Raw genomic sequence first — 14,765 nt, forward strand, 5'->3', positions numbered from 1 at the left:
TTGCGGTCGGGGGCTGAGCAGTTGCCACACCAGGCAGTGATGCAACCCGTCAGGATGCTCTCCTGACTGGACTAGCTAGCTTATCTATTATGTACGTTAGCTATAAACATGGAGCCTAACGTTAGCTAGCTAGCTAATGGGAGGATTTGTCTTTGGACGAGTTGGTGAGTGGCCGACTTCTCCTCCATTTTGTTTTTCTGTGGCTACAGCTAGAGATGCAGGCATTATTTGGTTAGCTACCAAGAAATGCGAATCACTTTGCTAGCTAGCTATGCTGAACTTGAATGACTGTTATCCACAGTTAGCATATCCCTTGGTTGTCAATCAAATTGATTTGGTATCGTTCAAATGGGCTGTCAGGCAAGTTCCCATTAAATTGTCAAAATGTGGCTTGAGACAAGCCCTATCATTTATAAGCGCCATTTTGACGCAATTAGCTGAAAACATCTGAGAGAGTTTATCTACTGTTTCCCAACATTAGTTGTTGAACTTGTTGTTGGTGATGTGCATAGGTAACCGAGGGTGAGAAAGTTCCCAAATGTAAGAGGAGTATGGTGATATTTACATATAGTTTAATTTACTGCAGTGTCTGTTAATTGACCAAACGCACGGACACATTCCCACTCTATTGCTACAGAATTTTCACCAATGCCTTACTCTACGTCATTCCCAAATCATTCTATGAATGTATGAACAGACTGCATTAAGATTTCATCTTCATTAAACACTGTCAGTTTCACTTTAGGATAAAGGATAGGGTTAAAACTTTAAGCATTATTCATTTCAAATGGTCTTCCTTGTGATGTCATAATGGGGTATTGTGATGTCATCATGGGGTATTGTGATGTCATTATGGGGTATTATGTGTAGATGGGTGAGAAGAAAAAAAATATTTTATCAATTTTGAATTCAGGCTGTAATGCAAACAAATGTGGAATGAGTCAAGAGGTATGAATATTTTCTGAAAGCACTGTTAATAGTGAGCAATATGTTTGTAATGTGAATCGCAATAAAATCACAGTATGGAATCGCAATACATACAGTGGCTCTTCCTTTAAAAGTTTTGAGCTTTTAAAGGAAGCTGTTTGTGGTAGATGGTGGCAGATTGTTGTAAATTGTGTCATTCTGGCCACAATGGCTGACACTCAAACCACATGCCATAGAATTCAGCGGCACCCTGCAAGCTGTGCTGCAGTAGGCCGCAATTTCTAAAGGAAGAACCACTGTATGCTGTAGAATCATGAGATTCATGAAAATCGCAATGAATATTGGATCGGAACGTAAGTATTGTGATGATATTGTATCGTGAGGTCGCTGGCAATTCTCAACTCTAGCATATACCCTTTAAGACTGGGGGGGAATAGACTGGAGCAAGGGGCAAAGCATCATTTCACCAGTTCACATCTGTCCCCACGTGCTTGGCAGCATGCTAGTGTCCTTCGTCCCACTGTGGGACAGAACCAAGCATGGGCTGTATACTCATCCACTACCTATGACTTAACAGTCAGTTGACCTTTGTAAACAGGTGATGTCCAGTGGGTCTAACAGAGGTCTAACTTTCACAGTTCCCAATTCACTCCCTGGACCTTTCCCTTAGGCCCTTTCCCTTAGGCCCTTTCCCTTAGGCCCTTTCCCTTAGGCCCTAACCCTTAGGCCCTAACCCTTAGGCCCTAACCCTTAGGCCCTAACCCTTTGGCTCTGAACCTTCGATGTTTGCAGATATGTACGGTGGAAGACATATTGGCAGAAGCTCCACCATTACACTGCTTGTACTTATCCAGACCCTTCAGATCTGCGAACATCAAAGAGTCACCATTGAAGAAGGCAAGGGAATGAATTGGGTCCAACTCTTTCTCATTAACACACAAGTTAACAATCAGGTCAAAGGTTAGTGTTTGAGATGCCAGACGGTGATATTGGTTGGTACCTGCGGGGAAGTGTTCGTTGATTGGCCAGTTGTCCACCTGCAGGGTGGCGTTCCCCCCATTCCTTGTGAATCGAACCAGGTGATATTTCCCGTCATTGATCGCAGTGTTTAACTCCTTCACACTGATGTCCACCGTGCCGATGTTGAACGTCACGCCCACCTTGCCTTCCGTCTGGAAGGAGACGGGAGAAGAAAAATACATTTATTCAAATATATCAACCACTTTTTTTGTTACAGGCGACCTGGAGAAGCAACGTGCAGAAGGGCGAAGAATCGTTCATCCTGATCACATAATACTGAGGATATCTTTGGGAGAAAAAGTGATTTGTAGATCAGTGACTGTGCAGTGCAGTCGACGTCAAACACGCACAACACGTCTTTATTAGCTGGTATCAACCACTTTCATTCAGCAGGCAGTATTCTGGTTGATCATTGATTTTTGTTCCGCCCCATTGGTAAAAGGTGTCAATATGAGATGCCACATCTTACATATAGAATAGCAGAGATGCTCAGAACAATAGCATGATCAATGCCTGGCTGAGAACCAATTCCCATCATGAGCTTCATATCTACAATCAATGCAGAAATCTCCATTGCATTTGTAATATCGTGATACCAGGGAAGACCAGGAATCCAGATCTTTGCAGAAGATGTCAACTGATAGCAGTGTTTGATTCAGTACTGCTGCGCCAACAACAAACAGCATGCAGTAGAGGACACGACAGTAACAGAAAACGTTCAACAACCCATTTAAACATGACTTTGTTAATCTATCTCCCCCCCTCTCACTGAGCTATGAATGAACTCATAGAAAACATACACAACTATACTCCTTACAATAAAATCACGGAATCACGGAATAGTAGACAACATACACTCTTAGAGATTCCAAAACGGTACTTTGTGAATAGGTTCTACCTGGAACCCAAAAGGGTTCTCACATTGGGATATGTGAGAAACCCTTTTAGGTTCTAGGTAGAATATGTTTTTCTAAGAGGATAGACTCCAATGGTATACCACAGAGTTGGTAGCTATACTAGCTAGCATCATAAGTCATTATCCATTATAAACTGGGTGTTTCGAGACCTGAATGCTGATCGGCGGACAGCTGTGGTATATCAGACCGTATGCCACAGGTATGACAAAACATTTATTTTTACTGCTCTAACTACGTTGGTAACCAGTTTATAATAACAATGAGGCACCTCTGGGGTTTGCGGTACATGGCCAATATACCACGACTAAGGGATGTATCCAGGCACTAAGAACAGCCCTTAGCCGTGGTATATTGGCCATTTACCACATATCTCCAAGGTGCCTTATTGCTTAATTAATGTGATTAGATTTAGCTAGCAGCCTGGAAGCAGGCACAATGTTCTCTCCAGCCTGTCAGTACCCAACACCAGGACAGATGCCTCTCCTATATGTAGTAGCACATATTTTATTTAAACACAAAGTTAAAAGTTACATCACAGAGAGAGAGAGAGAGAGAGAGCAAGAGAGGGAGAGAGAGACAGAGAGAGAAAGAGAAAGAGAGATACAGAGGGAGAGAGAAAGAGGAGAGAGAGAGAGAGAGGGAGAGAGAGAGAGAGAGAGAGAGAGAGAAAGAGAGAGAGAGAGAGAGAGAGAGAGAGAGAGAGAGAGAGGGAGAGAGAGAGAGAGAGAGAGAGAGAGAAGAGAGAGAGGGAGAGAGAGAGAGACAGAGAGAGAGAGAGGAGAGAGAGAGAGAGAGAGAGGAGAGAGAGAGAGAGGGAGAGAGAGAGAGAGAGAGAGAGAGAGAGAGGACGGTCAGGACCTTGGTGGTTTCTCACCGCATATGACTTTCTCACCAACTTGCTACTTTAAAACAACCTGCCAACATGTTTGATCGGAGCTGCTTGGATATTCACAAGGCACACAGGCGCTACATGGAAACGGTTTTAAAGTGAGAGAGTTTTCTCTCATTATAGTTCTGAGTGGGTTTTAGCACGCAATGCTTCAGATTCAGAGAGACTCAGTGTGAGTGAATGGACTTGAGGAGTAAACTCTGATCCGACACTATGTTGTCATTTCTCACAAAATGAACGCTGTTTTAGTAAACATGTTTTCACTGAATGTGTGCAGGTAGTACCACTGTGGTGTAGGGTTTTCAATGCCATTTTAAAGATGTTGGGCTTTAGCAAACACACACACACGTCCTGATTCACTAGGTCTAATCTCTTCACTGATCCATTAACAAACGTCATGTCATCAGGCCTCTTGAGTCGCTGCACACACACACACACACACACACACACAGTTGGCTGTGGGCCTTTAAAACAGGTAATTAGACTGAAACATTCCCAGAGGGGATTAGAACAACTGACATGAAAAACACTGTAGCCTTACATCCATACTGAACATTCTCCCTCTCCTTATAAATCTCTCTCTCTCTCTCTCTCTGTCGCTCTCTCTCTCTCTCTCTCTCCCCCTCCCTATTAATCTCTCTCTTTCTCTCTCTCTCCACCTCTCTTTCTCTCCCTATTAATCTCTCTCTCTCTCTCTCTCTCTCTCTCTCTCTCTTCTCTCTCCTATTAATCTTCTCTCTCTCTCTCTCTCTCTCTCTCTCTCTCTCTCTCTCTCTCTCTCCATCCCTCCCTCCCTATTAATCTCTCTCTCTCCCCCTCTCTATCTCTCTCCCTCTCTCTCTCCCTATTAATCTCTCTTTCTCTCTCACTCCACCTCTCTCTCTCTCTCTCTCTCTCTCTATTAATCTCTCTCTCTCTCCCCCTCTCTCTCTCTCCCTCTCTCTCTCCCTATTAATCTCTCTTTCTCTCTCTCTCCACCTCTCTTTCTCTCCCTATTAATCTCTCTCTCTCTCTCTATTAATCTCTCTCTCTCTCTCTCTCCCTATTAATCTCTCTCTCTCTCTCTCTCTCTCTCTCTCTCTCTCTCTCTTTCTTTCTCTCCCTCTCAATCTCTCCCTCCCTCCCTATTAATCTCTCTCTCTCTCCGTATTAATCTCTCTCTATCTCTCTCTCTCTCTCTCTCTCTCTCCCTCCCTCCCTCCCTATTAATCTCTCTTTCTCTCTCTCTCCACCTCTCTTTCTCTCCCTATTAATCTGTCTCTCTCTCTCTCTCTCTCTCTCTCTCTCTCTCTCTCTCTCTCTCTATTCTCCCTCTCTCTCTCTCTCCCTATTAATCTCTCTTTCTTCTCTCTCTCTCTCTCTCTCTCTCCCTCCCTCCCTATTAATCTCTCTCTCTCTCCCTATTAATCTCTCTCTCTCTCTCTCTCTCTCTCTCTCTCTCTCCTCCCTATTAATCTCTCTCTCTCTCCCCCTCTCTATCTCTCTCCCTCTCTCTCCCTATTAATCTCTCTTTCTCTCTCTCTCCACCTCTCTTTCTCTCCCTATTAATCTCTCTCTCCCTCTTCCTCTCTCTCTCTCTCTCCCTATTAATCTCTCTTTCTCTCTCTCTCTCTCTCTCTCTCTCTCTCTTTCTTTCTCTCCCTCTCAATCTCTCTGTCTCTCTCCCTCTCAATCTCTTTTTCTCTCCCTTTCAATCCCTCTCCCTCTCAATCCCCCCCCCTCTCTCTCTCTCTCTCACTCTCTCACTCTCGTGTATGATTCACTGGCATGGCATGGCAGCAGGTGGTCAGTCTGGAGAATCTGGAGGAGACATTTGACGAATCAGAAATGAAGGATGGAGGGTTTTTCTTGTCCTCCACTTCATCATTGTCCTCATTTTGTCTCTGCATAGGTGAGCAGAGCGTGGAGGAACACTCCTACATGCTGTAAAAATACATCACGTCACAGCCTCATTGCTCCGCCCTCAACTTCCTGATTTGTCTCTGTGCTGTTGTGCTATTTGTTAATGTTTGGGTTTTTATTTTTGCACTCAACTTTTCCATCCCGGACACTTTATCTGGACGTGGTTCGTCAGGACCTCCACCAGCCGAAGCTAAGTAATCATAATAGCATTATGCCTTCTAATTGCAGTTGCTGTACTCATAATATACAGGAGAACAATCGCCCTATAGCGAGGATAGCTGTGTTGCAAGCCCAGCTTCAGATGCAAACGTTAGGCAAGGGGAATGAAATGTAGCAAAGGATGAAACAGTGTCTGTGCCACCAGTAAGCATGATAGTGGTATAAATCCCCACGCACAGTCCCCGCAGCAGGACAATTTTCTCAAGGCGTCTGAGAAGAAATGCTGTCGACATGCTCATCCAGTGTCGCTCATTCAGCCGACAGACACTTTCAACCGGTTTTCCCCATTAAGCAGCGAGTCGGAGTCAGAGTCAGAGTCTTCTCAGGTCTCTCCTCCTCCCGTTACGGGTTGTGAGACATCGAAGCTTCCCACCATCAGCAAACTGACAATGACAAACTGAATACCCTAGTCATTGGCGACTCCATTACCCATAGTATTAGACTTAAAAATAATCATCCAACGATCATACACTGTTTACCAGGGGGCAGGGCTGCCGACGTTAAGGCTAATCTGAAGATAGTGCTGGCTAAAGCTAAAACTGGCGAGTGTAGATAATATAGGGATATTGTTATCCACGTCAGCACCAATGATGTTAGGATGAAACAGTCAGAGGTCACCAAGCGCAACATAGCTTCAGGGTGTAAATCAGCTAGAAAGATGTGTCGGAATTCAATATGTGTCTCTGGCCCCCTCCCAGTTAGGGGGAGTGATGAGCGCTACAGCAGAGTCTCTGGCCCCCTCCCAGTTAGGGGGAGTGATGAGCGCTACAGCAGAGTCTCTGGCCCCCTCCCAGTTAGGGGGAGTGATGAGCGCTACAGCAGAGTCTCTGGCCCCCTCCCAGTTAGGGGAGTGATGAGCGCTACAGCAGGGTCTCTGGCCCCCTCCCAGTTAGGGGAGTGATGAGCGCTACAGCAGAGTCTCTGGCCCCCTCCCAGTTAGGGGGAGTGATGAGCGCTACAGCAGAGTCTCTGGCCCCCTCCCAGTTAGGGGGAGTGATGAGCTCTACAGCAGAGTCTCTGGCCCCCTCCCAGTTAGGGGGAGTGATGAGCGCTACAGCAGAGTCTCTGGCCCCCTTCCCAGTTAGGGGGAGTGATGAGCGCTACAGCAGAGTCTCACAACTCAATTGCTGGTTGAAAACTGTTTTCTGCCCCCCCAAAAGATAGAATTTGTAGATAATTGGCCCTCTTTCTGAGACTCACCCACAAACACGACCAAGCCTGGTGACGGACTCCATCCTAGCTGGAGGGGTGCTCTCCTCTTATCTATGAACATAGACAGGGCTCTAACTCCTCTAGCTCCATAATGAGAAAGGGTGCAGGCCAGGCAGCAGGCTGTTAGCCACCCTGCCAGCTTATTGGAGTCTGCCAATAGCATAGTCAGCTATCCCCATTGAAACAATGTCTGTGCCTCAATATAGGTTGAGCAAAACTAAACATGGCAGTGTTTGCTTTAGCAATCTCACTGGAATAAAGACCTCCTCCATTCCAGTCATTATTGAAAGAGATTGTGATACCTCACATCTCAAAATAGGGTTGCTTAAATGTTAGATCCCTCACTTCCAGGGCAGTTATAGTCAATGAACTAATCACTGATCATAATCTTGATGTGATTGGCCTGACTGAAACATGGCTCAAGCCTGATGAATTTACTGTGTTCAATGAGGCCTCTCCTCCTGGTTACACTAGTCACCATATCCTCCTCGCATCCCGCAAAGGTGGTGGTGTTGATGATATTTATGACAGCAAATTTAAAATTACAAAAAAAAGGACTGCATTTTCATCTTTTGAGCTTCTAGTCATGAAATCTATGCAGCCTGCTCAATCACTTGTTATAGCTACTGTTTTATTACAGGCCTCCTGGGCCTTCTACACCGTTCCTCACTGAGTTCCCTGAGTTCCTATCAGACCTTGTGGTCATTGCAGATAATATTCAAATTTTTGTGACTTTAATATTCACATGAAAAAGTCCACAGACCCACTCCAAAAGGCTTTTAGAGCCATCATTGACTCAGTGGGTTTTGTCCAACATGACCTACTCACTGCCACAGTCATACTCTGGACCTAATTTTGTCCTGTGGAATAAATATTGTGGATCTAAATGTTTTTTCTTCATAATCCTGGACTATTGGACCAGCATCTTATTACATTTGCAATCGCAACAAATAATCAGCTCACACCCAAACCAAGGATCATCAAAAGCTGTGCTAAAATTCTCGGACAACCCAAAGATTCCTAGATGCCCTTCCAGACTCCCTCCACCTACCCAAGAACGTCAGAGAACAACAATCGGTTAACCACCTAACTGAGGAACTAAATTCAGCCTTGCACAATTTCCTAGATGCAGTCTGATATATCTGGTGTAATTCTCCTGTCTCATCTGGTGTCCTGTGGGAATTTAAGTAGGCTCCCTCTAATTCTCTCTCTCTCCCTCCCCTCCCGAAGCACCTGAGCCCTGGGACCATGCCTCAGGACTACCTGGCCTGATGACTCCTGGCTGTCCCCAGTCCACCTGGTCGTGCTGCTGATCCAGTTTCAACTACTTGACCTTTCAAGAGCTGCTCACTGACTACACTCCACTGACTACACCTAGTGACCCGTAGAGACCAGCTCACTGACTACACCTAGTGACCCGTAGAGACAAGCTCACTGACTACACCTAGTGACCCGTAGAGACCAGCTCACTTACTACACCTAGTGACCCGTAGAGACCAGCTCACTGACTACACCTAGTGACCCGTAGAGACCAGCTCACTGACTACACCTAGTGACCCGTAGAGACCAGCTCACTGACTACACCTAGTGACACATAGAGACCAACTCACTGACTACACCTAGTGACCCGTAGAGACCAGCTCACTGACTACACTTAGTGACCCGTAGAGACCAGCTCACTGACTACACCTAGTGACCCATAGAGACCAACTCACTGACTACACCTAGTGACCTGTAGAGACCAGCTCACTGACTACACCTAGTGACCTGTAGAGACCAGCTCACTGACTACACCTAGTGACCCATAGAGACCAACTCACTGACTACACCTAGTGACCCGTAGAGACCAGCCCACTGACTACACCTAGTGACCCATAGAGACCAACTCACTGACTACACCTAGTGACCCATAGAGACCAACTCACTGACTACACCTAGTGACCTGTAGAGACCAGCTCACTGACTACACCTAGTGACCTGTAGATAAGAGTGTACGAGATAAGTGAAAAGTCAACACGCTCACATCCTTAATAAAAAACAACTCTCTCTCTCTCTCTCAACAATTTTTCATCTTCGCTCATAATAGAGGGAGGCAGTAAAACATGGAAAATGCATCTTCTAAAAGTGCTTGGCCTTAAGGAAGGAAGGACTGCAACATGACTACTGAACGCTGTCCCACTATGAGAGACGCTAAGAGCTTCTCATGACTACTGAACGCTGTCCCACGATGAGAGACGCTAAGAGCTTCTCATGACTACGGAACGCTGTCCCACGATGAGAGACGCTAAGAGCTTCTCATGACTACTGAACGCTGTCCCACGATGAGAGACGCTAAGAGCTTCTCATGACTACGGAACGCTGTCCCACTATGAGAGACGCTAAGAGCTTCTCATGACTACGGAACGCTGTCCCACTATGAGAGACGCTAAGAGCTTCTCATAATCACTGAAGGAAGTCACGGTTAAAAAGGGAACCGTGTCCGAGGAGTGTAGTAAATGACCAGAAACACACACACGTACACAAACAAACACACACACACACACACACACACACACATAAACACACATAAACACACTCAAACACTGTAGCCTAGAAGTTGAACTGAAAGGGATAAAAGCATAAACGAATGTTTGAGGACATCATGCTGTTCTGAATAGTGAATAACAAACACATTTTCCAAAAACAGAAACATGTCTCATAGTATAGACAAAAGCGAAAAACACAGGCATGGTGGGATTAGCTTTGTGTGGTAGTGCCCCAGGGCATGGTGTGATTAGCTCTGTGTGTGGTAGTGACCCAGGGCATGGTGGGATTAGCTTTGTGTGGTAGTGCCCCAGGGCATGGTGTGATTAGCTCTGTGTGTGGTGGTGACCCAGGGCATGGTGGGATTAGCTCTGTGTGTGGTAGTGACCCAGGGCATGGTGTGATTAGCTCTGTGTGTTGTAGTGACCCAGGGCATGGTGGGATTAGCTGTGTGTGGTGGTGCCCCAGGGCATGGTGTGATTAGCTCTGTGTGTGGTGGTGCCCCAGGGCATGGTGTGATTAGCTCTGTGTGTGGTAGTGACCCAGGGCATGGTGGGATTAGCTCTGTGTGTGGTGGTGCCCCAGGGCATGGTGGGATTAGCTCTGTGTGGTAGTGTCACAGGGCATGGTGGGATTAGTTTTGTGGGTGGTGGTGCCCCAGGGCATGGTGGGATTAGCTCTGTGTGGTCGTGCCCCAGGGCATGGTGGGATTAGCTCTGTGTGGTAGTGCCACAGGGCATGGTGGAATTAGCACTGTGTGGTAGTGCCCCAGGGCAATTTGGGATTAGCTCTGTGTGGTAGTGCCCAGGGCATGGTGGGATTAGCTCTGTGTGTGGTAGTGCCCCAGGGCATGGTGGGATTAGCTCTGTGTGGTAGTGCCCCAGGGCATGGTGGGATTAGCTCTTCGTGTGGTGGTGCCCCAGGGCATGGTGGGATTAGCTCTGTGTGGTAGTGTCACAGGTCATGGTGGGATTAGTTTTGTGTGTGGTGGTGCCCCAGGGCATGGTGGGATTAGCTCTGTGTGGTAGTGCCCCAGGGCATGGTGGGATTAGCTCTGTGTGGTAGTGCCCCAGGGCATGGTGGGATTAGCTCTGTGTGTGGTAGTGCCCCAGGGCATAGTGGGATTAGCTCTGTGTGTGGTAGTGCCCCAGGGCATAGTGGGATTAGCTATGTGTGTGGTGGTGACCCAGGGGATGGTGGGATTAGCTCTGTGTTTTAGTGCCCCAGGGCATGGTGGGATTAGCTCTGTGTGTGGTGGTGCCGCAGGGCATGGTGGGATTAGTTCTGTGAGGTGTTGTCACAGGTCATGGTGGGATTAGTTTTGTGTGTGGTGGTGCCCCAGGGTTTAGTTGGATTAGATCTGTGTGTGGTGGTGCCCCAGGGCATGGTGGGATTAGCTCTGTTTGTGGTATTGCCCCAGGGTTTAGTGAGATTAGCTCTGTGTGTGGTGATGCCCCAGGGCATGGTGGGATTAGCTCTGTGTGGTAGTGTCAAAGGGCATGGTGGGATTATTTTTGTGTGTGGTGGTGCCCCAGGTCATGGTGGGATTAGCTCTGTGTGTGGTAGTGACCCAGGGCACAGTGGGATTAGCTATGTGTGTGGTGGTGACCCAGGGCATGGTGGGATTAGCTCTGTGATTTAGTGCCCCAGGGCATGGTGGGATTAGCTCTGTGTGTGGTGGTGCCCCAGGGCATGGTGGGATTAGTTCTGTGAGGTAGTGTCACAGGTCATGGTGGGATTAGCTCTGTGTGTGGTAGTGACCCAGGTCATGGTGGGATTAGCTCTGCGTTTGGTGGTGCCTCAGGGCATGGTGGGATTAGCTCTGGGTATGGTAGTGCCCCAGGGCGTGGTGGGATTAGCTCTGTGCGTGGTAGTGCTCCAGGGCATGGTGGGATTAGCTCTGTGTGGTAGTTGTCCCAGGGCATTGTGGGATTAGCTATGTGTGCGGTGGTTACCCAGGTCATGGTGGGATTAGCTCTGTGTGGTAGTGTCACATGTCATGGTGGGATTAGTTTTGTGTGTGGTGGTGCCCCAGGGCATGGTGGGATTAGCTCTGTGTGGTAGTGTCACATGGCATGGTGGGATTAGTTTTGTGTGTGGTGGTGCCCCAGGGCATGGGGGGATTAGCTCTGTGTGTGGTAGTGCCCCAGGGTTTAGTGGGATTCGCTCTTTGTGTGGTAGTGCCCCAGGGCATGGTGGGATTAGCTCTGTGTGTGGTGGTGCCACAGGGCATTGTGGGATTAGCTCTATGTGTTAGTGTTCCAAGGCATGGTGGGATACATTCTGTGTGTTGTTGTGCCCCAGGGCATGGTGGGATTAGTTCTGTTTGTGGTCTTGTCCCTGGGCATGGTGGGATTAGCTCTGTGTGTGGTGGTGTCCCAGGGTTTAGTGGGATTAGCTCTGTGTGTGGTAGTGCCCCAGGGTTTAGTGAGATTAGCTCTGTGTGTGGTGATGCCCCAGGGCATGGTGGGATTAGCTCTGTGTGGTAGTGTCACAGGGCATGGTGGGATTATTTTTGTGTGTGGTGGTGCCCCAGGTCATGGTGGGATTAGCTCTGTGTGTGGTAGTGACCCAGGGCACAGTGGGATTAGCTATGTGTGTGGTGGTGACCCAGGGCATGGTGGGATTAGCTCTGTGATTTAGTGCCCCAGGGCATGGTGGGATTAGCTCTGTGTGTGGTGGTGCCCCAGGGCATGGTGGGATTAGTTCTGTGAGGTAGTGTCACAGGTCATGGTGGGATTAGCTCTGTGTGTGGTAGTGACCCAGGTCATGGTGGGATTAGCTCTGCGTTTGGTGGTGCCTCAGGGCATGGTGGGATTAGCTCTGGGTATGGTAGTGCCCCAGGGCGTGGTGGGATTAGCTCTGTGCGTGGTAGTGCTCCAGGGCATGGTGGGATTAGCTCTGTGTGGTAGTTGTCCCAAGGCATGGTGGGATTAGCTCTGTGTGGTAGTGCCCCAGGTCATGGTGGGATTAGCTCTGTGTGTGGTAGTGCCCCTGGGCATTGTGGGATTAGCTATGTGTGCGGTGGTTTCCCAGGGCATGGTGGGATTAGCTCTGTGTGGTAGTGCCCCAGGGCATTGTGGGATTAGCTATGTGTGCGGTGGTTACCCAGGTCTTGGCGGGATTAGCTCTGTGTGGTAGTGTCACATGTCATGGTGGGATTAGTTTTGTGTGTGGTGGTGCCCCAGGGCATGGTGGGATTAGCTCTGTGTGGTAGTGTCACATGGCATGGTGGGATTAGTTTTGTGTGTGGTGGTGCCCCAGGGCATGGGGGGATTAGCTCTGTGTGTGGTAGTGCCCCAGGGTTTAGTGGGATTCGCTCTTTGTGTGGTAGTGCCCCAGGGCATGGTGGGATTAGCTCTGTGTGTGGTGGTGCCACAGGGCATTGTGGGATTAGCTCTATGTGTTAGTTTTCCAAGGCATGGTGGGATACATTCTGTGTGTTGTTGTGCCCCAGGGCATGGTGGGATTAGTTCTGTTTGTGGTCTTGTCCCTGGGCATGGTGGGATTAGCTCTGTGTGTGGTGGTGTCCCAGGGTTTTGTGGGATTAGCTCTGTGTGTGGTAGTGCCCCAGGGTTTAGTGGGATTAGCTCTGTGTGTGGTAGTGCCCCAGGGTTTAGTGGGATTAGCTCTGTGTGTGGTAGTGCCCCAGGTTTTAGTGGGATTAGCTCTGAGTGTGGTAGTGCCCAAGGGTTTAGTGGGATTAGCTCTGTGTGTGGTACTGCCCCAGGGTTTAGTGAGATTAGCTCTGTGTGTGGTACTGCCCCAGGGCATGGTGGGATTAGCTCTGTGTGTGGTGGTGCCCCAGGTATTGGTGGGATTAGCTTTGTGTGTTGTAGTGCCCCAGGGCATGGTGGGATTAGCTCTGTGTGGTAGTGTCACAGGGCATGGTGGGATTCGTTTTGTGTGTGGTGGTGCCCCAGGGCATGGTGGGATTAGCTTTGTGTGTAGTGGTGCCCCAGGGCATGGTGGGATTAGCTCTGTGTGGTAGTTGTCCCAAGGCATGGTGGGATTAGCTCTGTGTGTTAGTGTTCCAAGGCATGGTGGGATAAATTATGTGTGTTGTTGTGCCCCAGGGCATGGTGGGATTCGCTCTTTGTGTGGTAGCGCCCCAGGGCGTGGTGGGATTAACTCTGTGTGTGGTAGTGTCACATGGCATGGTGGGATTAGTTTTGTGTGTGGTGGTGCCCCAGGGCATGGGGTATTAGCTCTGTGTGTGGTAGTGCCCCAGCGTTTAGTGGGATTCGCTCTTTGTGTGGTAGTGCCCCAGGGCATGGTGGGATTAGCTCTGTGTGTGGTGGTGCCACATGGCATTGTGGGATTAGCTCTATGTGTAAGTGTTCCAAGGCATAGTGGGATACATTCTGTGTGTTGTTGTGCCCCAGGGCATGGTGGGATTAGTTCTGTGTGTGGTGGTGTCCCAGGATTTTGTGGGATTAGCTCTGTGTGTGGTAGTGCCCCAGGGCATGATGGGAGTAGCTCTGTGTGTGGTAGTGCCACAGGGTTTAGTGGGATTCGCTCTTTGTGTGGTAGTGCTCCAGGGCATGGTGGGATTAGCTCTGTGTGGTAGTTGTCCCAAGGCATGGTGGGATTAGCTCTTTGTGGTAGTGCCCCAGGGCATGGTGGGATTAGCTCTGTGTGGTAGTGTCACATGTCATGTTGGGATTAGTTTTGTGTGTGGTGGTGCCCAAGGGCATGGTGGGATTAGCTCTGTGTGGTCATTTCCCTGGGCATGGTGGGAATAGCTCTGTGTGTGGTGGTGTCCCAGGGTTTTTTGGGATTAGCTCTGTGTGTGGTAGTGCCCCAGGGTTTAGTGGGATTAGCTCTGTATGTGGTGGTGCCCCAGGGCATGTGGGATTAGCTCTTTGTGTGGTGTTGCTCCAGGGCACGGTGGGATTAGATCTGTGTGTGGTAGTGCTCCAGGGCATGGTGGGATTAGCTCTGTGTGGTAGTTGTCCCAAGGCATGGATGGATTAGCTCTTTGTGGTAGTGCCCGAGGGCATGGTGGGATTAGCTCTGTGTGTGGTAGTGCCAATGGGCATAGTGGGATTAGCTATGTGTGCGGTGGTGACCCAGGGCATGGTGGGATTAGATCTGTGTTTTAGTGCCCCAGGGCATGGTGGGATTAGCTCGGTGTGTGGTGGTGCCCCAGGGCA

General features: G+C 48.6%; 1 protein-coding gene across 1 annotated transcript in view; it reads right to left on the reverse strand.

Annotated features, from left to right (window-relative positions):
* LOC112238794 (neurexin-3b-like) overlaps window positions 1–14,765 on the reverse strand; it is a 448,602-nt gene that overhangs the window by 78,942 nt on the left and 354,895 nt on the right. Inside the window, exon 17 of the mRNA XM_042300534.1 lies at window positions 1,928–2,099. Coding sequence (XP_042156468.1) covers window positions 1,928–2,099 — 172 coding nt within the window. The remainder of the gene's footprint in view (window positions 1–1,927; window positions 2,100–14,765) is intronic.

Source organism: Oncorhynchus tshawytscha, linkage group LG18, assembly GCF_018296145.1.
Source record: "Oncorhynchus tshawytscha isolate Ot180627B linkage group LG18, Otsh_v2.0, whole genome shotgun sequence".
Taxonomy (NCBI): Eukaryota; Metazoa; Chordata; class Actinopteri; order Salmoniformes; family Salmonidae; genus Oncorhynchus; species Oncorhynchus tshawytscha.